At 41.0% G+C, this 24,560-nt stretch overlaps 1 protein-coding gene across 3 annotated transcripts in view; it reads left to right on the top strand.

The window, feature by feature from the left end:
* LOC142463888 (ATP-dependent translocase ABCB1-like) overlaps positions 1-12,860 on the top strand; it is a 279,892-nt gene extending 267,032 nt beyond the window's left edge. For all 3 annotated transcript variants that reach the window (XM_075566711.1, XM_075566713.1, XM_075566712.1), the window contains 5 exons: positions 6,682-6,838; positions 8,207-8,404; positions 9,679-9,885; positions 10,001-10,147; positions 11,558-12,860. In XM_075566711.1, the coding sequence (XP_075422826.1) occupies positions 6,682-6,838; positions 8,207-8,404; positions 9,679-9,885; positions 10,001-10,147; positions 11,558-11,758 (910 nt within the window). In that variant the 3' untranslated portion in view covers positions 11,759-12,860. The remainder of the gene's footprint in view (positions 1-6,681; positions 6,839-8,206; positions 8,405-9,678; positions 9,886-10,000; positions 10,148-11,557) is intronic.
* Positions 12,861-24,560: the final 11,700 nt, after the last annotated feature.

Genomic DNA, 24,560 nt, shown 5'->3' with positions numbered 1-24,560 from the left:
AAGAATCATGGCTCGAAAAGACAGAAAGCGGTATGACTATCAAGAATTAAAAGGATTAAATTATAATAATAATCATTTTCATGTTTTCTCATGGCCAATGACAAATGGCAAATAAACGTTTTAAAAAGAATATTTCTATTAAAACAGTAAATCTGGAGATCTAAGGGGCCTAGTCACTAAACTTCGATAACGTTTGTAAAGTGCCTTTTACAAGCGATTGTGTAAGTGTAGCTATTCACAAAGCTGTTATAACATGTCAAAATCGCTTGTAAACTGCTTTTTTACAAGCGTTATCACTCTGGTTCTAACAAGCCGTGTGGTAGCTCAAAAAATGATGAAACTGGCATTTTTTGCCAGTAACTGCTTTTAACAAAGCTCCCAGATGCAAACCGCGTGTTAAATAATCACTTTTTTCCCCCACAACCTAAGGCCGCAGGCATGGTAGCACAGATCCCGCTGAGCCGCTTCCGCATGCGTGCGAACGCTTAGCAAATTGAAGGAGACAGGCAGATTTAAAATTTCGGCGCTGAGGGGAGCGGAGGAGCGGTCACGTGACCGCAACCATCCAATGGGAACAAGGGACTAGCCCCACCTCCCGCCACGCCTCCGCTCTGCTTCCATCACACCTCCGTCACGCCTTTCTTTATTTTCCCACCACCTAAAGGGTGGCGAGATCGGAAAAGCGATTTACATCAGGCGGAGTATATTTTACAGCACAAACACAAATGGTGAACAGAGTCACCTAGATCCCTCTTTGCACGCACTCATGGTGCACTAGTACAGAGTACAAGGATTAGTATCCACTGAAATAACAATTTTCCCACTACCCTATTGATGGATAAGCAAAAGTGGCAGACGTAAAGTCTGTATAAAAACAGAAAAATAACAAAACTTTAATGTTAACAAATAATCACGCCGAAACAAGTGTAAATATATACACGTGGATTAAAAAAGGAATAACAATGATTCCCTTGAGGGCATAGATAGCAACAGAGACAATCAATGGATTAAATAGTTTGTTTTTTTATTATTAGATTGTAATTTGTATTTTATTTTATTGCAATGTACATATTTCATTGGGCGAAAGCACTATTAGCCATATTTAGCTAATAGGGCTATTGTCCATTCCTATGTGGCGGTGGTGTTGGTGGTTAGACCTCGCAGGAGGGGTTAACCCCTTCATTACCTTAGCAGTTGTAATCGCTAAGGTAAGAAAGGGGTCAACCCCTGCCGGGAAGCCTAACCACCCATGCAGGGGCAACTACAACCTTCACCCACCCCTTCAATACCTTAGCGGTTAGCTACTAAGGTAAAGAAGATAGATAGATTGATAGATAGATTATTGTTTTCAAGCAGGGGGTCTACTGAGCTAAAATGCATTACGTTCATTTACGGTGGCCGCTACTTCCCAAGGTACAGTCCGTGAAGCGGGATATTTAAACTTGAGGGAAGCAGGGGGTCCGCGGAATTGAATTTAATGCAATCCAGTTCCAGAGACCACCTGATCCTATACTATGTACAAATAAAATTAAATTAAACAGTGCAGTTGCCTATAAGACCTGTGCTGGGAAATGCAGATTCTCTCTGCTCAGCTCATCCAGACTGCTTCACAAATTCGCTCAACCTTATATTTGATTCTCCCAAAAATTTCAAACCCTGAGATATGGGTTTTGCTGGAGATGAAAGGGGAGAGAGACCATTATTTGTTAGTCCCAAGTGTTTTATATATATCCCATCAGACAACACGAGACACCTATGCACAAGAAATGGGCACCCATGGGACACCTGGGAAATGTGCTAATAGGAGTAATTTGCAGATCCGATTAGTCCATTAATAGAGGTAGAAATATAGGCAAAATACTATTATGGCACCAACCGCCATGATGAACCACATCATTTGATACATTATTTAAATATATTGCACTAAATTTCCTCTCTTTGGACCAGATACATCAAGCAGTGAAAGGAAGACTGGAGTTATCTCCAAAAATTAGTCAAGTTAGGTTTATTGGGGGTGGGAGGAGGTCGGGGTTAATCCCTTGATTACCTTAGCGGTTAGTAAACTATGACTAGTGGATCACTACTAAGGGGTTCATATTTACTGTAATGATATATTCAAAGTATATTTTATCATTTATTTCAGGTTGATTTAGTTTATCTTGCCCATGTATATAATTGCCAATATATTGGCCTTTAAATACATAGGAAAGATAGGACTAACACCAGCCTGGAGTAGGCGTTTAAAAAAATTGTTGTATATCTGCCATTAATCCTGTTCCAATAAATATCAGAACATAATGTATGGCTGATTACACAATAAAATGCAGTATTGGGCCTATTTTGTATGGATGCTGCAATGATGTATTGCATTATAAAAATAACACTTTTTTTGGTGGTAATACAGCATTCTTTGTTTACCGAAGCTTGATATATCAAGGCTTTAATGTTTTGTATGAAGAATCCGTTCAATATGTTTCCATTTCATTTTGTTTACTTAAAAAAAGTACAAATGTATTCAAAGTTAGGGGCTTGACCACTTTGGTTGAAAGCTCTTGCAGAGCTACGTTAGGATGGCAGAAATGTACGTTAAAAATGTCATCAGAATCAGTCAAGAAGTTTGGCCCGTGGAGAGAGAACACACAAACAAAAAACAGACAAAATAATACACCCAAAGTGTCCACAAAGTGTAGATGTCTTTACTCACTTCACTTAGTCACTCATCCAAATATAGATTGTCATGTAACGTGGTGCCTCACGACCAGAGGTAAATGATCAGTGCCCAGAACTTTGGGTATGCACTGCCACCAGAGCCTTTGAGGGTAGTCTCAGTCGTATTCTAGCCCCATAGGGCTACCTTAGACACCGGTTACACTAGCCAGACACAGGGAGTATAATACGTTTTAAGTTTATTATATAGGGGGTACAACAACAGTGTTTCCAACAACCAGGACAGATATAAAATACAGGGGAATGGCATGGGGGCAAATACTCACATTCATAGTGTATTCACAGTCCTTGTGATGGCTCCAGATGAGCCTCAATACTCCACCAAATCCACCCCCAGGTCTTGAGTAACTTCCCAGCTTTTCCATGGAACAAAGCACTAGGAATTGGCTAATATCCTCTGTGCTATTCACTTGGTATGGTGGAGATCATTAACCCCTTTAGCTGGATACCCCAAAGTGCCTCTGGAGTCTGCTCCAGATTGGCTTTCCAGGCAGCGTTCCTTCAAGTGATGAGGAGTTGCCAGTCTCCTCTGTTCCGGTGCTAGTAGGATCATTCCCTGGGGGTCTCCCGATGATGCGGCCCACCCCTACAAGCCAGCACTCCAAACAGCTCCATCCGACACTGACACACAGACTGCAGCTCCCATGCACTGGGTCTCCTCAGTCCCCTTCCGCTGATTCCCTGTCAGATCTTTCTTTACAGGGCCCCTGCAAACCTGTGTCTGCACTTTGAGATCTCTCCAGGATAACTAACTTGGGGCTGGGGAGAAGGAGTAGTTATAACCCAGTCCCAATCAGGGAAATGCCAACCAGTCGGTACAATAGTTCTGGTCTCGGCACACGGCCCCAGGCCCAGTTGTTGAGATTACTAGGGTTGATTGTGGGCCAGGAAGCCCAAAATGATGCCCAAATATGATCATCCCTAACCTTAGAATAGTCCATAGGATGTAGGCAGATTTAGGACAATGCATATACATGGCCTTCCCCCTCCACAGGCATAAAATACAGATACGAGGCTTACAGCTTTCTTACAGAGCAAATCCCCTCAGCAGGTGCTTCCTCGGCCTGGTTCCTCAACAATGGGCCTAATCCCATCGTAGTGTCCAATACCAAACGTTCTTTTACAAGAGAGAGAGAGTTAACCCCTGCATTTCCATATTGAATAGAGCTGTACATCACAGTTTTACATAGTTTAAGTATGACAGATATCCATGTGTATAGAAAATACATTAGGAAAAAGCAGTCCTACAGCTTTCACAGACTGAAAAAACACTTTATACCATACAGACAATATATATTGAAATCAAGCAGCACTACTGCTTTTCATATATTTCATAACAGAAGGTACATTGCAATAAAGGGGCAAAACCCAGATTCCCAACCATAACCCCATGGTTACCCTGACCAGAATAGGCGACCATTAAGAGCCTCCTGGGATTTTTAGGAAGCTTGGTTGTCCATTTCGTCACATAGATGTCTCAGACTCAGTTCCAATTACATTTTTCTCACTACAGAAATTTAAAACAATATTCTATACATGTTTAAGATCAGAATTATCCATGTCATGATGAAGTAATTAACTGTGCTGATCACAGAGTTGTTAATTGTTACATCAGGGGGTGACTCATGACAAGAGGTCATTGAGGGTAGGCACAATCATATACTAGCATCTAGGACTACCCAAGACACAGGTTACACTATCCAGACACAGGGAGTATATTAAACTTTGGGTTTATTGCACGGGGACACAACAACCGTGATTTCCAATACCCAGGACAGATACAAGAAAAGGGTCCTCTCTACTTGGTTGGTAAGCAGAAGTATTGGTCCACCACCTCTTGATGCCGCAGCACAAAGAAAGTCCATTACCGGTCACAAAGGGCAAAATGGCTTATAGACTCCTGGCTATCCAGCCCAAGGTAATTAGTAGCCACCTGGCTATTTGGCTTGTATGGTGGGGATCGCCACCTGCCAAAGCTGAATGCCACAAAAGGAAGGTAACTCTTTCACACGATACAAAGGGAAATGTGGCTTTGTAGCCTCCTGGCTGCCTAGCCCTGTGTGGGACCATAATCTACCTCAGCTGGATGCTGGAAACATACCCTTGGAGGATGCAGTAGCTTGGCTTTCAAGACAGCGTTCCTCCAAGTGATGTGGGATTTCTGATCTCACTGCACTGTTACTATGATAATTCCCTGCAGTACTCGCTCCAATGAGACTTACCACCATGATCCAGCACTGCAAATAGCTCCAGCCAATGCTTCACACACAGACCACATTTCTGCTGAATGCCCCTGACCCCTGCAATGGGTCTCCTCAGTTCCCCACTACTGACTCTCTATACAGGGACCATCATATTGTATCCTGTCAGCACACACTGCTCCATCAGATCTGGCCTTTTTATATTAGCCTGAGTACCCATTCAAAACATTTGAACCCCAGGTGTTGCAAATCCCAGACAGGGTGCAGTTCAGCTTGGTTCTTTCAATAATGCTTTCATTTTACAAAAGCAAGTCCTCTCTGCAGGTGGTTGACCTCTTCCTGGTTCCTTAACAATGGTCATAATCTAATCACAGTGTCCAAGTATACAATATCAAACACTAATATAATTAACTCTGATGCTATTACAGCTCCTTTTGCAAGAGATTCTTAACCAATGTAGGCCAAAAACCTCTTAAAACTCTTGATAACTGTTTTATATAGTTTAAGCATAACGTATAATAAAATACAATGGCAAAACCCTGGTGCTCAACATTAACCCTAAGGTTACTTTGATGAGAACAGGCAACAGGGCAGAGCTTCCTATGAATTTAAGGAAGACTTGCTGCCTATTTTGTCACACTCCTGTATATGTTTGAGGGTAGGATCTAGGCCTCCTATAAGTACTGCTTTTTACTCAGACTGTTAACATCAGGACCATCACCATCCACCACCTCAAACACACCGTCTCTTTTCCAAGGAGGAAAGCACAACCAATGAACTGTAATGGTCATGTAGTCCACACTGCCATGTCCACTAGTCCACATGTCTCCACTTTCTCCAGACCCCAGCACATTACTTCAACAACCACTTGGTACAACATTAGGTGAAAAATATACCGTACAGTACTTGGTATTTTCCAGCCAGGCTTATCATATTATAGAGCTCTCTAAAGCCTTTGCCCTGTACAAAGGTAGAGGGCAACATATTAACTGGTTAATCATGCCTAAAGGTCACTTTCACCCATGCACATTCTGCCCATCTCTCTCTGCCCATATTTCAGGCTCTGGAGTGAGCTAATGCAACCTTTAAGGATGACCTACAGTAACTAATACATTGTTGAATCTCTGTTTTAACTATAAGGGATCTCTGTAGATAAGCATTGTTAGAGGAAACATATATTTTGCATATATTTAGCACTTATGTCCTCTATAGTGGACGCAAAGACCATTAGGCTACGACCCCGGTGTTGGCGTGCACGCGCGCCTGCCAGGCTGGCGGCACGTGCAGCTGTGATCCCCAGTCTGAGGTGAGCTGCAGGGGGAAAGACGGGGGCGTGGCGCAGCCATGACGTCACCCGGCAGGTTCGCCCTTATTGGCTGAACTGCTGGGGGCGTGGCCACCACACTCATCGCCAGTTCTGAAGACAATTTGACTGTCTTTAGGAAAAACTGGTCATGCAACGCAGCGGCCAAGGCAGCAAACGCTCATGCCATAGCGCACGCTGCAGCAGAGAGCACTTATGTTCCCTGAGGTTATATTAATACTGCATTGGTCAGCTTTGAATAAGCCTGTGAGCACTTAACAAGATATTAACTTAATATAACACCTTGTTAAGTCAATAACAGAGCTCTGTGCATCTGGCCTTAGTTGGAGTATGCTTACATTTAGAAAGAATAGTTTAATTATTTAAATAATACTGTATAGTAACTACGGTATTAATGTGTCACTTTTACATTGTTTTGCTTTATTTTAGAGTATTCTCTGCAATTATTTTTGCTGCTATGAATGTTGGACAATCAACTTCTCTTGCACCTGATTTTGGAAAGGCAAAGGTGTCAGCTCAACGTATTTTTAAGCTTTTGGATAGAAAACCACCCATTGACAGCTACAGCGACACAGGCGAAACACTGGTAAAAATATACAAATTGGATTAATTTAAATTGTTGATAAATTGACACTGACTTCTTAAACTCTTAGGGCTTTATTTAGTAAAATAGTTTTACTGCCAATTCCAGCGCAGTGACATGGACACGGCCATTGACTTTAATAAAAAAGTCCTTAGGACCTTAGTTCTATTTTATAATTGTCTTTGATCCTAGACTTGGGAATTATAAGTATATGAGATTTAATTGCAGGTACAGCTCAACCCAGTTATAACGCGATCCGTTACAACACGAATCCGCTTATAGCGCGATGAAGCATGGCTCCCAATTTTCGGAATTATGAATACTTTACAACACGATTATTGGTATCTTAAATACTTTATTGTACAATGCATTCCATTGTACATTATTTCTAACGCGATCCGCATATAACGCCATGTGATGCTTTGGACCCCAAGCACAGCGTTATAAGGGGGTTGAGCTGTATTTTGCTACAATCAAATAATTGCCTTAACACTATGACCAGTTTGGTTGGTGTAGATACAGAAGAATTTACCAAGGGATACAGTATGAAAAGACATCAAGTTCTTGTGGAGAAATCATTGCACTCCCCTCAATTATGGAAAGTATATGGACTCTCAGGAAAATTTAGCCACAGCCCACTATCGTTAAGTGAATATAGATAGCCGACTTGTTCATTGTTATTTGAAAAAGGAGATACAATCATATTAACAGTGTGATGTCCTAAATAGTACAATGTTTTCTCCTTCCATTCCATCTGGACCGCAGTATTCCGCTGCCGCTATAAAGGTTCAAACGGCACAAAAACTTTAAACGTAGGCGCATTTAATCGGCGTGTTATGGCGTCTGGGATAACATTAAACATGCAAGTATATCAACACCACCACCTCCCACCATTGCTGCCAATAATGTCAATGTAACAATTGTTTCCTAGTGTAGGATATGTGCGCAGAGAATAAAAAAACGGAGACATTTTTATGAGAAGATAACGTAGGCTTTCTTAGCCAGCAGCTTTAAACAGAAAGCACCTTCATATCAGTAATACAAAGTCAGAATAGGAAACAACAACCAAGCCTAACCCCATGTAGGGGACTGACTAATATTTAGCAGTCCCTTTAAAACCCAGGGATCTAACATATGAATGCATTAAAAAAGGTTGAATATGCTATTTTTAATGTAACATGTTAGATACTCAATGTCTTGTCTATTCATCATCTAGAAATCTGTAATTATTTGGCTGTTAAAATCACTAGAAAGGTATTATTCAATCTATAAAACATAAACTACATTAACCTGCAGAAAAGGTGTAATGTATAAATCAAATGCAATTGAACAAAACACAATAACAAACATGTTATTTTCTCTTCAACATAGAGTTATTTTGAAGGAAACCTTGAATTCAGACAGGTCAAATTTGTCTACCCAACAAGACCAAATGTTTCCGTTCTTCAAGGACTAAATATTAAGGTTTCTAAAGGACAGACCCTTGCACTAGTGGGCAGCAGTGGATGTGGAAAGAGCACCTCTATTCAGTTACTGGAGAGATTTTATGACCCAATAGACGGACAAGTGGTAAGATATAAATGTTCACAATTTACTTTTTTAGCTTAAATATTTCTGTTTTGGTAATATAAAGAGAGAAAGATTGGTCATTCTGCTACTGATTTAACCAATTATATTAGCATGACGACATGTGTTGCCCTAGGTCTAGTGAGGCGCATCCCTTCTATCAATCTTTGATCTAACAAAACATTACTGAATATCAAATACTGTACATATTACCTGTGCTCCCCCCTTTGTGAAGTATGCATCTTGTAAAAGGATTGGCCTTACATTTATGGAAAACGAAGAACAATTCCTGTGCTCTTACCAATTAGGCTAAATTATACTAGTGACATTTTTACATTTAGAACCTATGTCTGTATAACAAAGGAGTCATTTGGTAGCATCTTTTGACCAAAACAGGATTCAAACCTGTCGACCTCGTCAAGCTAGACTCCGTTTAGCAGGTACCTACACTGAATATATGTAATTTCTTATTGTCCTATGGACTAAACTTTGTGAAGTATTTGAAAGTGTCCTGAAGGGGTTAAATAAATGAAGCATATGCTTATATGTGATTTAGTTCAGTTAAAAGCTGGCCAAAGCCAGTAACAAAGTTCCCTTATTATAAAGGTAAACTGTAGGTGCACAAATATACCCTAGTGTGAAATATTAATACTTACACATATTTCTTCTTTCTGTCAGCCAAAAACACACTCCTACTCTTCAGTGGAGGGTGAAGTGTAGACTGACAATGGGGTATAAAATACCTTTATGCTAATTTTAGAATTGGTTAGGAGCTCTATCCGGAAGGGAGGAGACATACACCTCCAAGGAGCTGTGACAAAATACATAGTTAAATACTTCAATGTTAGTATTCTCATGTTCATTCTCATGTTCAATATATGTTCAATGTTAGATATACTTTTTGCCTAATTTAATACAAATATATTTAAAAAAAATAAGGTGAAGAGGTCCACATTTGTTTGTGGGACATTAGCAAAAATGTACCAAAAACACTTTACGGCCCATTCACTTGAAGGTGTCCAAATGCATAGAACATCGAAATAAATATGAGCCTGTATGTTTTGGTATTTTGTAAGCCTGAGATACTGTACGCTGCTATATTTTGAAAGAGCAATGAGAAATCACAAGGCACGTATTTGACTTTCTATTAAGATAAATACATTCCAAAAATTTTAATTATGGAATGTTTTTCTTTAAATGGAAGTGAATAAGAATTAAAATATGTGTTTAAAATAAATGTATTTAAAACATATTGTAATCATATTCTTTTATTTCAGTTTGCAGATGGAACTGATACAAAATCTCTGAATTTGATGTGGCTGAGGTCCCAATTAGGCATCGTATCCCAGGAACCCATCCTTTTTGACTGCAGTATTGCAGAAAATATCCAGTATGGCAGCAACAGCAGACAAGTTACACAGGAAGAAATCGAAGCAGCAGCAAAGGCGGCAAACATTCATACTTTCATAGAGAACTTACCTGATGTAAATACAGATGTTTTTTCTCATCACTTGACACTTTTTGAATGTCTCTGCGTAGTATGCTGTCGATAAGTTGTAGCTCACTACTCTTTTTTTAACATTTTTATTTACAATGTAGAAATATAACACACGCGTTGGAGATAAAGGTTCTCAGCTCTCGGGAGGACAGAAGCAACGAATTGCAATTGCACGGGCACTGATTCGAAATCCGAAGGTCCTACTACTGGATGAAGCCACCTCTGCTCTTGACACGGAAAGTGAAAAGGTACAAATCACTGTTCTTTTTAGTGTTTTCATTTAATTAGTTACGTCAAAAAAATTATAATTTTGTGACGTATACATACAAATAATAAATTGTGACATATACATAAGGTGAACATTATTTCTTTATAAAAGAAAACAGGAGCAACATGCGGCTCTCCCTTTTTTTAACCTCTCATCCAAAGGGCACAATATTGTATCTTCCGTCTGGCATTATTTGGGCATTCTGCCGCACAGACTGCATTTCTGTCCTTTTTCATCTTTTCCAGTGTGCAGTGCAGTCCAGTCATATTGTGAGAGTTTATTTCTTCATCTTTATTAATTCACTGACAAAAACACCCACACATACAATGCATATGTAACGGTACGAGGCCTAACCAATCTCATATGGGCCCTCCTGTGCATAATCTGCCCCCAGTTACATCTCAGTGTAGTGTGGTGCACCTGCTGGCTCCCATCACTCCTGGGTCTCCCGCTCATTGGTAGTGGGGATTTCACCATGACAGGAGTATGAGGTAGTGCTGAGTTCTACTCACAGTTGGTACAGCGCCTCCATCCCTTCCAGATCCCCACGATAGCAGGGAGGAGTTTCTGGAAGAGAACTCCTGGGTGCATCTTCTTGCTGAATAACTCCAGTCTCAGGCAAAAAGGGTCTCTTGAACAAGGGCATCTTTATTTGTATCAGTCATGGCAGACTGCCCATCATAGCGGCCGAGACTTAGCCGCACATCTTATAGCTGCACTTCATTAGGATGATCCCTCCTGACTCTTTAATCAGCCAGGTATATTTCTGCCACCTCTCCCCTAAGGGAGACTACCAGCTGTGCCAGAGCCCTGGACACAGTGGGGTTTGCTTGTCACTCTCTGCAACTCACTGCACACTGCACTTGTCTGCAGCAGACCTTGAACTCTCACTTGACTCACACTTGACAGACTAACTTTAGGAAGTGATGCGTAATATATAGGTTCCAGAAAGACCCACCTCTGTGTCACTATCAGTGGACACAGAACATGCTGTCACTTCCTTTGCTACCCTTACACATCACAGGTGTGATGTGCTTTTAGTATGCGATTGTTTCCATTTTGTGAATGCTACCACCTCTGTATCTGACACGTCCCTTATAATGTGACAAAATAATTTGTCAGGGGAAGTTTTATTCTTAAGTACTGCAGTACTATATGGTTTGGGCTTCAAAACATCTTTACTGTGTAACAAATAGTGACTATGATGTTTATTTAGCTTATTTAAAATGAAAGAAATGTAAAGTATGTCATTGTCATAAGTTACTGTTCCAAAATGTTTTATTGGTCGATGTTCCTAAATGATTCTGCCATCTTCTAGCAAATACTATATAACAAGTTAACCTGGTGTAAATTAAACATAACCTTCCTTCATTTTTCACTTACATTACAGATAGTTCAAAAAGCCTTGGATGATGCCAGACAGGGCAGAACCTGTATTGTTATTGCTCATCGGCTTACAACCGTTCAGAATGCTGACATCATTGCAGTGATACAGAATGGAGAAGTGGTTGAACAAGGGACTCATAGCCAGCTGCTGGCAACAAAAGGGGCATATCATGCCCTTGTAAATTCTCAGGTTTCTAATTTATAGAGGAATATATTTGCATTATTTTTATAAATATATGTTTGTTATTTTAAGGTAAATGCTTAATATTACATACTGCCGATACTAATAATAAACATAATAATAACTGGAGATAGCGTGCCGCCAGTCCGCTCCAGAAAGTTCTCTGTGCTGGGTAATGCAAGAGGGGGCACCCGGAAGTACATCCCGGTACCTGCCCCCTCGTTTCAACTTGCTTTACCAGCCCCGAGCCCCCTCTGGCAGAACACGCACCTAACCCCACGTACCCCCCAACTGATGTCCAGTTGTATGTCCAGGACATACTTGAAAACGAGAGGTAACTCTCAATGTATTACTTCCTGGTAAAACATTTTATAAATAAATAAAATTGTTTCAACCAACAAAAGTGTAAGACAGATTTACCTACACTGAATCCCATTCAATTTGCACTCAAAGTATAGGTGTATTAAAGTGACTAGACTAGTCAGGGAATGTCAATATACCTATACTTTGAGTGCAAATTGAATTGTGTTGTATCCCTATGCACCTTAGTTAACTATCATTTAGGATTTAGGTTGAGCGGTTGGTTATCCAATAGTATATGATATTGTTTCAACAATTTAGAATAGATAGGCAGTGGAACAAGCTCCTCTGAGCCAATTGTAGCCAAACATTTGTAAATTTGCCTAAAATGTACCGTAAAGCATATTTTTACATTGTTTGATTGAATCTAACCCTTCTAAATTAAGTAATTTACTTGAATGTTTCAACATGTATGTTTATACCTTGGGACAAATTGTCTAATTTAAAAAATAGAGATAAATTAAGGTATGCTAGAAGAGAAACTTGACAAATAAAAATCTCTTATATCGTTAAGATTGTTTATTGATCTGATGTATTTCCTCTCTTTGCACCCTCAGTTTGAATTTTTATTTGTAAATCACAGTATCACAGTATCACCTCAGCCCACCAACCAACAAAGCTCTTAAATGCTCCTAACCCACAGCCCGGTCCATAATGTTCCCTCCCCAGCCCACCAACCAAACAAGTTTTACTAACTAATGTACAGTGCTCTGGATAAGGGCACTATATAAATGTTGTAATAAATAAATAAATTATTCAATGTGACCGTGGACAGTATTGTCTGGGGGATATTCTAATAGCCGCGAGTTGTGCAAATCCCGATCAGAAAGGGCTCTTTCCGGAAGATTTCCATGTTTTGTTATTCATATTACCCTTCTCGCATGTCCAAACTATGTGGATTCATTCCAACTGGGCAAATATGGTTAGAATTACCAAAAAGGCTCAAACTCTCATTTGTAGACAACTATCTGAATTCTAGTACTGTAGCTAGAGATGAGCGAATCTGCCCAAATCCATTTTCCGGATTGTACCCCAAAAATCTGTTAGGTGGTGTAAAATCCACAAATGGATTTGGTCAGTATCAATCCACGTGGTTTACCACAAAACCCTTTAGGAAGCGTGATCTGCGGATTGGGAATTCGTGCTGTGTGGATTAATTTAAAATCATTCCCCGACGGATATACAGTAATCCGCAAAAGGCGGATTTCACTGCAATTTGCGGCAGGTTAATCAATCGGCAGATTAATCTGTCGCAAATTGCAGCGGCGGATTGATCCGTCATTGCACATCGCCTGCCCCTGAACTACACCATGCCACGTGGCCATGCCCACTTTTTGGCAGTGAATCTGACAGGAGAGAGGATGATACAGGGAACAGGCTGGCTTCAGAGGATGAGAGAGACAGTGAGAGAAACAGAGATACACATACATACACATACACACACACTTGCATCTTCCCCCAGCCAGTTTAACATTTTATATTAATATTTTATTTTTATTATTATTTATAATTTGTAGTGGCAGCAGAAGGGGCTCTGCTGATGTCCCTCCTGCAGTTAGACTGAGGAGGCCTATTTCAACTATTTTAAACAGTGCAGGTAGAAGAGCCTTAGCAGTACAGTAGTTGATGTACCAGCGACTGTTCTTGCTGGTTCCAGGGGCCTGCTTCAAAAAAAGCAACTCTCAGGAACCGTCTGCTATTGTCCAGTCTGTGTCAATGAAACAGATTGTGTTAGAAAATATACTTGTTTAAGAGGAACCGGGTAGTAGAGTTGATTTTGGGGGGGGTGGAGGGAAGAGGGGGACTGCTTGTTTGAAACCCTGATGTCAGTGTCACCTTTATGCCCTGCAATTTCCTCATTGTCATCATCATTGAACTCAACTAATTCCTTCCTGGCAGCGGGAGAGACTAGTGATGCTTTAAGCTTCCAGGACCAACTGTTGCTTGAATAGTTAATGGAGGAGCAGATTGATAATGACTTGTTGTGTGCCCATGCAGAGCAGGATGGTGTCAGTGTTGACAGAGCAGGGTCTATGTCTTTTGACACTGTGTCCCTGGATCTAGATTCAAGTGTACCGCCTGGGTCTGCTACACCTAGCACCTGTACAGCTTCTGCTTCTCTAGCTTGTGTGCTGGAAGCTTCAACAGATGAGGATGTGCGGGTTCAGGAGGTAGAACCGCAGGCAGGAGAAGTGGGTCAGGTTAAATGGACTGCTTCATTTAGTCAGAAGGTTGCTTCTGCTGTAAGCCTGTCTGGTCCCTCCGTGGAACTTGTAGAAGCTGAGGGTGACATTGGCGACATTGCCGGTGGTGGTGGTGGCTCTTCCAATGAGCTTAGCATGGAGCGTCCTAGAGAAGGTGAGGCAGACATGCCTCTCATCAACGTCATGGTGTAAATTTCCAGGCTACCTCATGACATTCCCAACACCTCATCTAGTTTTCAGGCATCACAGGGGCACAGTCGTCTTCCCAGAGGTGCCAAAAGCATGGTATGGCAAGCACCATGATCTTTAGGAGACCCTGCGTCACTAATCATCTTCGTCACGTCTCTCCTGGCATTATGATCCGGCCTTGGGTAATCTTGGAAGAGCCACCACCACCGACAAAATAGGCATTGGTCACTCACTGCTTCTCCTTCACCATTTCACTTGAATTCTAGACAGGATACATGGCCCACCTCCCCTTTGAGAAGTGACTCTGTTGCTTCTACACCCATCTTACCACTTGTGGAACCTCCTCCTTCCCCACACCCACCACCATCCCTGGGACAATGAAGACAGGGAGTGACAGAAAGACGAAGTAGGCTTCGAGTGGGACAGGATACGGTGCCACAGATCACCCATGGTATCCCTTTATTTGGCCTTGAGTTAGAGTGCAATGTTTTACTGTGGGCACATTGTTACTAGTTGAGATGCTGACATGGACCATTGGTGAGCATGTGAGGCTGACCCACTCCGAGGTATTCAGCTTTTATGAATGTCTTTCATCAGCCCCCATGCAAGCCAATATTCCTGTCCCTTTAGTTGCACCTCCTAAAGTGTGTGGCGGTAGAGATATATCATCTGCTCCATCCTCACCATGAAAGCAATTGGCTCAATCCCAATTTAAATGTAAATCTAAAAAACCCCAGGCCCACTTTTACTTTCTGCCACTCCTTGACCTCGTCCTTTACTGTTGGGGTTTGTCACTATAGAAAAGTGAATTATTACCGTAAATATGGGATGTGGATTGTGTATTAGCTTCTGGCACTGGTTGCACTAGACCTTTATTAAGTTTGAGGTTGTGTTGTGGTGCACCTTAATCGATTGTTCATGATTATGGTGTTTTACAGTTGCAGCCACGAGTATTCTAAAACTTGCCTTGGAAATTCTGGGGCAATATCCAGTTAATGCTGCCAACATTTCAGTGAAATTTCTGCAGACAGACTAATGGCCCATCTGATTAACACAGCGGGAGTCCCTGGCACTCCCATTCAAACGTATCAGGGATCCCTGCTGTGTTAATCCGACGGGCCATTAGTCTTTCTGCAGAAATGTCGGAGAAATGTTGCAGCATTACTGGGGTATTGTTGGTGATTGCCCCAGATTTTCCCAGGCAAGTTTTAGAATACTCTTGGTTGCACCTGTATGTACACAATCGCTTACTATTGGAGTAGAGTTATCTTCTTAGGACATTGTTTTCTAATAGGAAGTGGAACCCATGTGCAAAAATACTGTCTTTGGATAGTATTTCTCTATTTACAACATCCAAATCCACATGCTATTTGTTTCTGCTGCTTTCTATATGGCTGTCTTCCTTTGACATATTTTGAACACTACTGCTTTGATTTTTCTGCAGTTTTACTATTACTGAGCCTTCTAGTTTAGTACTACCCTCCTCAGTCTCACTCAGTAATTTTATTTGTTTTGTATTTTTTTTTAATTTTAATGAAAAAGGAAACAAATACAGAATAAAAAAAAACAATATACAGTATGCACAATGTTTTAAAAAAAAACACCATAAACATCACTTTACTTGGGAAAGGTCAGCGGACCGAAACGTTGTTGTTTATGGCACAATAAATATTTTTTTTCATTCAAATCCGTGTGCCTTTGTCCATCTATTTACATTGGATACTCTGAACGAAATACAGGTCTTCCCTAGGACTAAAGGAGCACGGCAAATGAATAATTTCTTTATCTGATATTTTGGTGTGCAGCAAGAATTCACATTTTTTTTTTTAAAACACCCCATTTTTTTTTTGTTTTGTTTTTTTTACACAAATTTTCATATAATTTTTACAATATTACAGTTAATCACATTTTTTAAAGTTATTTAAATTACAGATGTTGTGAATCATACTGTAGCTACTACTACAATTCAACGGAAGCCTGCGTTACTGGCCTCTGATTCCACACAATCACATCAAGCATTGACATACTAAATGATAAACCTCAATTCATTGGTTATATTCGATTAATAACATTTTTCATTTCAAGGCTGTGTTTCAAATTTGCATGCATTGCATGAAAAAGATTGTTTTAAAGATTGTTTTAAAGATGAAAGATTATTTTAAAGATTGTTTAATGCGTGCAGAGCGCTTCACAAAGCAGTGATAACACTGCAGTATCGCTCTTAAAAGGCATTTTTTCAGGAAAAAAAGCTCACTGAAAAAAAAATGTACGTTCAGCCCAAAAACGGCAAATGCGCTGTTTCTTGTCAGTCGACGTGATTCACAAAGCAGTGATAAGTGAATCGTTCTTTAAAAGCTAAAATGAGCACCAAATCACCTCCACTGTACACCAGTTATTTTCACCTGCTAAAGGCTGGCACAAAAGAGATTGATGGACAGAGAATACTCATTTGCAATCTTAATCTACGGCAGATGTTAAAACCAAAATAATTGATACTACCTTCACCAATGCCCCACTGTTCAAAACATGCCAGGGCTGAAGGCTCCTGCTGCTCAACCCCACAAATAGGATCAATCCAGGATCCTTAGAAATACGTATAGGGAACAGAAAAAATAGGGGAGCACAGGATTAAAAAGAGGTTTAGAAAGAGGTTCAGAATCAATATATATTTAAATAAATAACCAGGGGCCGGCTGCTGAAATGTAGCCGGCCCACTTGCGTCACACAGCAGTGCACAAGGGTATTAACCACAATCAATGCACAATCAATGTTCCAATGACAGAGGGAATAATATCAGAAGTATTCAAAACACTTACACGGCCGTGTGTAAGTGGCACACACATCAAAGGTTTCTCTCCTTCTCCTCCTTTGTCGGCCGGTTTTATCACAACAGACCTGTCATCCATTAGGTTTTTTAGGGCAGATCTCTAATTTTTATTAAGATTATCATTAAAGTGCTTTTTGCTGTTTGTCAGTCTTTCGAAGTCTTCTAAAACTAGTTGGTTAAAAACCTCAATGTATTGCCCCTTGCTCCTACTTGGGTAAAAATTGGACTTTTCCTTCAAATTGGAATGAACAAAATTATCAGATGGATTTGCCATAGATTCCAACTGGGTCGCGCCACCCCTCCTCCCCTTCTGCTCGGCTCTGTGCATCTCTATTAAGAAAAAAGTGCTCGATAGTTAACTGTCTTAAAAATTTATTTGCATCTACAACATAAATTGAAGCCACTTGGACCACTCATGGCTGAGAAATTTAATCACTTGGCTATTAAATTGCCTTCTGTTTCAGTAAGGATTTTTTTTACTAATATTAAACACACCTTTTAGTGCATTGACCTTTTTCTTCTTACTGTACATCTCCCTCGTCCTCTCTTTCTTCTCTTTCCCTTCCTTTCGCTTCTGTCCCTCCTGGGGTCTCCGATTCATCTAAACTTAAAAATCGATTCTGTGTTCTTATTGGCAGTGGAGCTTGTTCTAAAAAAACGGCCAGGACTTGGTTCCTCCCTACTCTCTCCCAGATAGGGTTTTCTGTCTGAGGGATAAATTCTTCCCTTCTCATTTCTCTATCCCTTTGATCTTTCTACCCTGATCTTTCCAACCGCTCCTTAAATCTCCCATCATGCCCCTTGATTGATTGAAGATATTACTGTGTGTGTAAGAGACGTGTTCAGAGGTACGCAATGGAGACTGTTTTAAGGTGAAATTAAAATAAGGCTTTATTGCGCCTGTTGCTTTAAACACAGCAAACATGTAAATCAGCAAACAAAATCCGCTCCACTCTGGAGTATATATACACTTGTGATCCAGTTCTGTCTAACTGCGTGGTTAGCCCAGCGATTCACCAGCCCAAATCATAGAGACATTCCTATACTTAGATAGACATAGATAATAGTCTTAAAAGAAAAGTCTTATCTGTTAGCTGGGTTGCTGAACGGGAAGGCTTCTTTGTTCTCCTGGTGAACACACCCGTGTGTGATAAGGCAATGTCAGGATCCAGGTATAGAAGTATTATCCCCTGTGTCTTGTGCAGTCTTTCCTTGGTTCAGTCCCACATTACGTGTGAGACTAAGGAATTCTCTGCTCGATCTGCTTCCTGGGTCAGCTCAACTCACATGTGAACTCAGGAAGAAGTCCCGCTGGGATTGGAGCTCTTTCTCCAGTTTATTCGTGTCTCCTCCCGAAGGTTCCTTAGATCAGCACTCCTCAGTCGCTCGAGGAGGACTTTTTCCAAGAATAGTCTTTTTACTGCATGCGCGGTCATGAAATTTCCCTTGTATCGGGTGCTCCTCTTATTGTAGGCAGACTGTATGGCAACAGTTGCAGAGCGTTTAAGAATAGCCCTTTGAGTTTTCCGCTCTTGAATCTGTCTCTCTGCACTTTTTCCACTCAATTGAGTTGCTAGTTCAGCTTCTTTGGGAAAGAAAGAGAGACAGCAGCAGCAGCAGTTAAGATGAGCTCCTAACTCTTATCAACTTTATGCCTTTCAAATTAGCTAATTTGCAACAAAAAAAAAGTCTTTCGATAAAAACTGAAAAATAAAAACAAGCAAGCAAGAAACCTGCAATAAGCAAAGATTAATAAAGTAGAATAAAGAAGAAATAGCCGAAAACAACAAGGAAATCAAAAACAGTCCCTGATACACCAAGAGAAACCTAAAGAAAAGACCCAACTGTAAGAATCTTTCTATATTACTGCACATACAATATCACCAACACAGGAAAACACAGATTAATAAAGAAATTACAGACACAAATAGAGATTTTGCACCAAAAGAACAGAAATGGAAAATATTTCTTTAAAAGATCAAACAGGCAACAAACCTGTAAGTGAACAGACACTGCTGATAACCCCCATCCTTTACGACTCTAACACCTCTGAAATCACATATCCTGAGGAATGCCTGAGCAGAACGGCCCAGAAAGAGTTCAAACACAAGATGCTAAGAGAACATCCACAAACCCTGTTTGCTGATTTTGCATACACAGAGGGGGAAAAATAAAAACAGACTTACTTTTCTTTGCTAAATCCCCTGCAGTTTGGCACGTTACAATATGCAAACACTACACACACATCATAAGGAGAGAAGTTGGTCATGGAAGACAAGTAAAAATCCATGATGGGGAAGAGCCACAGAGCACTATATTAACTGTAAATGTTTTTCACAATGGCACCATTATGATCCAAGGCAGTGAGAGCAGTTTGCAGGAATTTGAGAGGATTTTCCAGGTACTTAAAGCCCAGGCAATAATTGAAGAAAAAGAGCTTCCCTCAATTAAAGAAAACCGAGACAGAGAGCAAAGAAACACAGATAAGAATTCAAGTCAGAAACACAGCCAGCAAAGATATCACACCAAGTCCCAGCACAGCATATCCACCCCCCAACACGATTGCAGACAGCCTATCCCAGCTGGAGAGAGATTTCACACTATTCAAAGAATACATGTTAAGTAAACAATCTCAAGAGATGAGCACTGACCAACTAAAAGAAGAAATTATTAAAATAAAAAACGAATACATGGCTAATATACAAGATCTGCTAAGGGAAGAAATTAATTCAATAAAAAATGACTACACGGCAAAGATGCAAGACCAACTAAGAGAAGAAATTAGTAACATAAAAAATGAAGCCATGGCAATTATGCAAGAACAAAAAACTACTATTATTACCCTGCAACAAGACAATAAGCAGATCAGAGACAAACTGAGGAAACTCGAAGAGAAACATAAAATGATAGTATCAACCAATAAGATAGAAAACCCAGAGACTCGTATTGTAACACCAACGCAACAAAAAACCTCATTAACAAAAGCTCACCAAGATAGTGACAACCAGCCCACAATCACTGAAAACCAGCAAAGACAGGAATCAGTAACACACAACACAGAGCAAACCCCCAGCTCAGACATAGAAACAGCAAGAACAAAGACAGGAGTCAGTAACACACAGCACAGAGCAAACCCCCAGCTCAGACATAGAAACAGCAAGAACAAAGACAGGAGTCAGTAACACACAGCACAGAGCAAACCCCCAGCTCAGACACAGAAACAACAAGAACAAAGACTGGAGTCAGTAACACACAGCACAGAGCAAACCCCCAGCTCAGACATAGAAACAGCAAGAACAAAGACAGGAGACAGTAACACACAGCACAGAGCAAACCCCAAGCTCAGACATAGAAACAGCAAGAACAAAGACAGACTCAATGCCAACCACTGGCTCAACAGTAAAACCTACTGTCCCCAAAACAATCCACAACAATGCACACCTGGAACGCAACAGGGAATACAGCACAACAACTGGAACAGACACCAGGCACAACAACACTGACATAATAATACTCATCGACTCAAATGAGAGATAACTAAACAGTGAGCGACTATTCCCTGGCAAACACGTAACCATGATCTATAGTTAGTATGGGGAGTGAACCCCGTGAAGTCCGGTGCTCAACAAGGTATAACGCTGGGTATAACAAGTACTTTTGCAACCTCAGAGGTATATGGACAAGATGAAACAACGATCCCACTGCTGATAAAATATAATTAGCTTTAGAATTAATGCCGAGGAAGCATATAATCAGACTAACGCAGCCAAGGAGGGGGGCCCGTTTTGCAGGAAGGAAAACAGAGACAAGACGTAAAGCCGTATAAGACTCCCGTTATGTACTCATAAAGTAACCTAAACCTGCTGCCCTTACCCGCCTGGCGTCTGTGTTGCTCCTTCGTTGGCGTCCCGGTCTGTGCTCCGCAGCGGCTGCGCTCCTGAATGACGTCACCGCTGGCGCCGGCTTGCTTGCTCCGGGACCTCCTGGATACGTCACGGATAGCGGCGAACCCTCGCAACAGCAGAGGGAAGTAGCTTCGTGGCCAGAAACCTCCAAAGCAGGGGATCGTTGGCGTGCTCCAGCTGAACACTTCCTTCAGGGTTAGAGGATGTGGGAGCCTTGGGAGTGTATATCCTCGCATCTCTACTCATTGTTCTAGAGGGTTACATTAAATTTATATGAAACTATGTTTTGTGTCTTGCAACAAAAGCTGACACTTATATCTTTTACCTTATGTATATGTATATATGCCCACATGCATGTTTTATATTCATGTCAGTGTATACTTTTGGTTCAGATCAATATCTTTACAATTTTGAAAATATATTCATGTACTTTTCATCAAATGTATTTCTTTATTGTCTTGCTTAAAGAAACATATACTGTATTGTACGGTCTTTTGCAATATATATTTGGTCATAATATTTATGCTTTCTATTATGGAGCATGTATGTGTTACTCCAAGGATTTTTTAGTCTACAAGGCCTTATATATTTAGGCATTATCTATCTAATATATCCTTTGTTGTAATACCTATATTTATGCTTTCAAATGTGGTATATATATGCTACCTCTATGACATTTAGTCCAAAAGAATTTCTCCAACTCTTTCTCCATGATGGTAAATCATCTTGTGCTATTGATTATAGTATATACCTTTATATTTAGGTTGCTGCACTTCACATCCAGTTGTTTTTAATATTTTTTTAATATAATTTTTTTTGTATATGGTTGTATGTTATTACTTGTCCCTATGTGTATGTAAAATACATCTTGAGAATAGGCAGGATTCCTCCACGCATGAGGCTTCAATTTTCTAATCAGTAATTGATTAAGTAAATTCACCTGTGTCAACACACTATTAGCCAATAGCTGAGGGAGACCTGCCTATTTAAGATTTGTTTTTTGAGACTCCATTTACTCTTTGATAAAGTTCCTACTAGGAACGAAACGCGTCAGAGAAACAGGAGTCTCTGTGATGTCCAGCAACATGTCCAAATAAAGCTGATTTTATCTACATTTTGTGGCTGAGATCCTGATTTTGCAGTGCCCGCCTACAAACTTACCTTCTGCTGACGTAACCATGATCCACTGCCCCACAGCACAGAGAGCCCTGGATATCCTAAACAAACCAGACTTCAGAAACCCTGGGTACATCATCATCCACACTGGTACCAACGACCTCCCGACCCAGCAGAGGAATCTTGCTGAGAATCTGACACAAGTAGCGCAGAGAGCAACACAAAAATTCCCCACCGCAAAGATAATTATGTCTACCCTACTACCAAGAAGAGATATCCCAACTGATACCATCCAGAACATTAACACAGAGTTGGCAAAAACATGCACATCTCTCCCCCATGTACACCTGGCTCAGCATGTCTCCATCATACCACAACACCTGTACGACCATGTGCACCTCAACCAGCAAGGGATGCGCTACTTTGCAAAGACCCTGAAAGATGTCACCTTGGAGAGAACAGCCAAATACCCACTGCAGGACAGGACACTGCATCAGGGACCTAGACTACACAGATCTCACGAGACACAGGGATATCCACATAGACAGCAGCATTGGGACAACCACACAGCATCACAGAAAAGCATCACACCAACAACCTCCAGAACCAGACTAATGGCTAGCAACGAACTAAAGGAAATCCGGGAACTGCTCACTACCATCTGCACTAGACTGATGTAAAAATGCATAATCCTACCAACATCACTACCACAAACAAGCATACACCACTACATGCAGAGAAAGAGAAGTACAGAAATGACAAGAATGAATGTACCCACATTTATTGTATCAACAAAGACTAGTTTAAAAAAAAAAAAAAAAAACACTTGCAAATTAGCTCACTGGAAGGCATAAGATAAGATATATAACTTATACAATATCCAAGATGGGATCTTTTAAAATTAGCAGCTGGAACATTCAGGGCCTGAATGCGTCAGCATTTGGTTCTAAACCACAAGATCCAGACTTCATAAACAAGTTGACGAGCGTAGACATTTTTATCCTCCACGAAACATGGATCCAATCGGAGGAGATTTCTCTCATACCTACAGTGGCAGCCGCCTTTAATCTCCTGTGGCCGTTTCCCCACGATTTTTAAAATCGCGGGCAGATGCGGCATGGTTTCAGCCGTTTTTGGCGCCGCGGGCGCTTTCAAAGTTAAGCGCCATTAGCACCGTCTGGGAAATGCGGCTGACGCGCGGCATTCTCCGTGACAAACAGAAAACATCCCCGAATTTTTTCGGGGATGTAGGAGGTTAAAAGGGGACACAACAGTATGGGTTATAGGCAGCTCCTAGTCCCAGCCCAAAAACACAAAGGTGTGAAACGAGGCCGTCATTCAGGAGGAATCATAATATGGTACAAAGAGGAGCTTAACAGTCAAATAAACCCAATGAAGAGAGGAGATACCCACTTGTGGCTACAAATAAAAGGCTCCATGTTAAACCATCTATATGACACATACCTATGTGCAGCATACATCCCCCCCTCCGACTCCCCATAGACAAACAAGACAGCTTCGAGACCCTGCAAACAGAGGCAATCCACTTTCAGACCCTGGGTAAAGTGCTGATATGTGGAGACCTGAACACCAGAACAGGCAGAGAACAGGACTACATATCTTCAGATGGAAATAACTACATTTTTGGAAACGACACTTGTCATAGCTCTGTGACACGCCAAAGAACCAGCTACGACAGCGCAACAAACAAGAATGGTAAAGAGCTCCTAAACCTGTATCGTGGTCTGGGACTGTACATTATCAATGGATGGACAATAGGAGACTCCTTGGGTAGATACACATATAGCTCTGTGCTGGGCAGCAGCGTAGTGGACTACGCAATAACCGACATAGGGCATCATGCAGTAAGCAGCGAAAAAATGCATTAGCCAGTTTAGCAATTAGCCATGTTTTTGGCGTGTTAAACTCGCTGTATGCTGTAAGGGGCGAATCCCTGGCGAATGAATGAGCCTCGACCATTTGATAAAATGGCTAGTAACCGGTGGCGAGACGGCTGCCTGGCGAGAAGCTGCCGAGAAGCCGTCCCCTGCCGAGATGTGTTTGCAGCAGAGAGAGATCCGCTGCTCTCTCGGCGCAAACATCGGCATAATAAAAATTATTTTTAAAACCATTTTTATTCATAGTGTACATGTGCAGGGGGTCTCCGGAGCTGAACCGCATTGGTTTCAGGTCCGGGGACCCCCTGCTTCCCGAGATACAGGCCC

This window comes from Ascaphus truei, chromosome 12 (assembly GCF_040206685.1).
Source record: "Ascaphus truei isolate aAscTru1 chromosome 12, aAscTru1.hap1, whole genome shotgun sequence".
Taxonomy (NCBI): domain Eukaryota; kingdom Metazoa; phylum Chordata; class Amphibia; order Anura; family Ascaphidae; genus Ascaphus; species Ascaphus truei.
The sequence above is the reverse complement of the archived record's forward strand: the minus strand, read 5'-3'. Positions and strand labels throughout refer to the sequence as shown.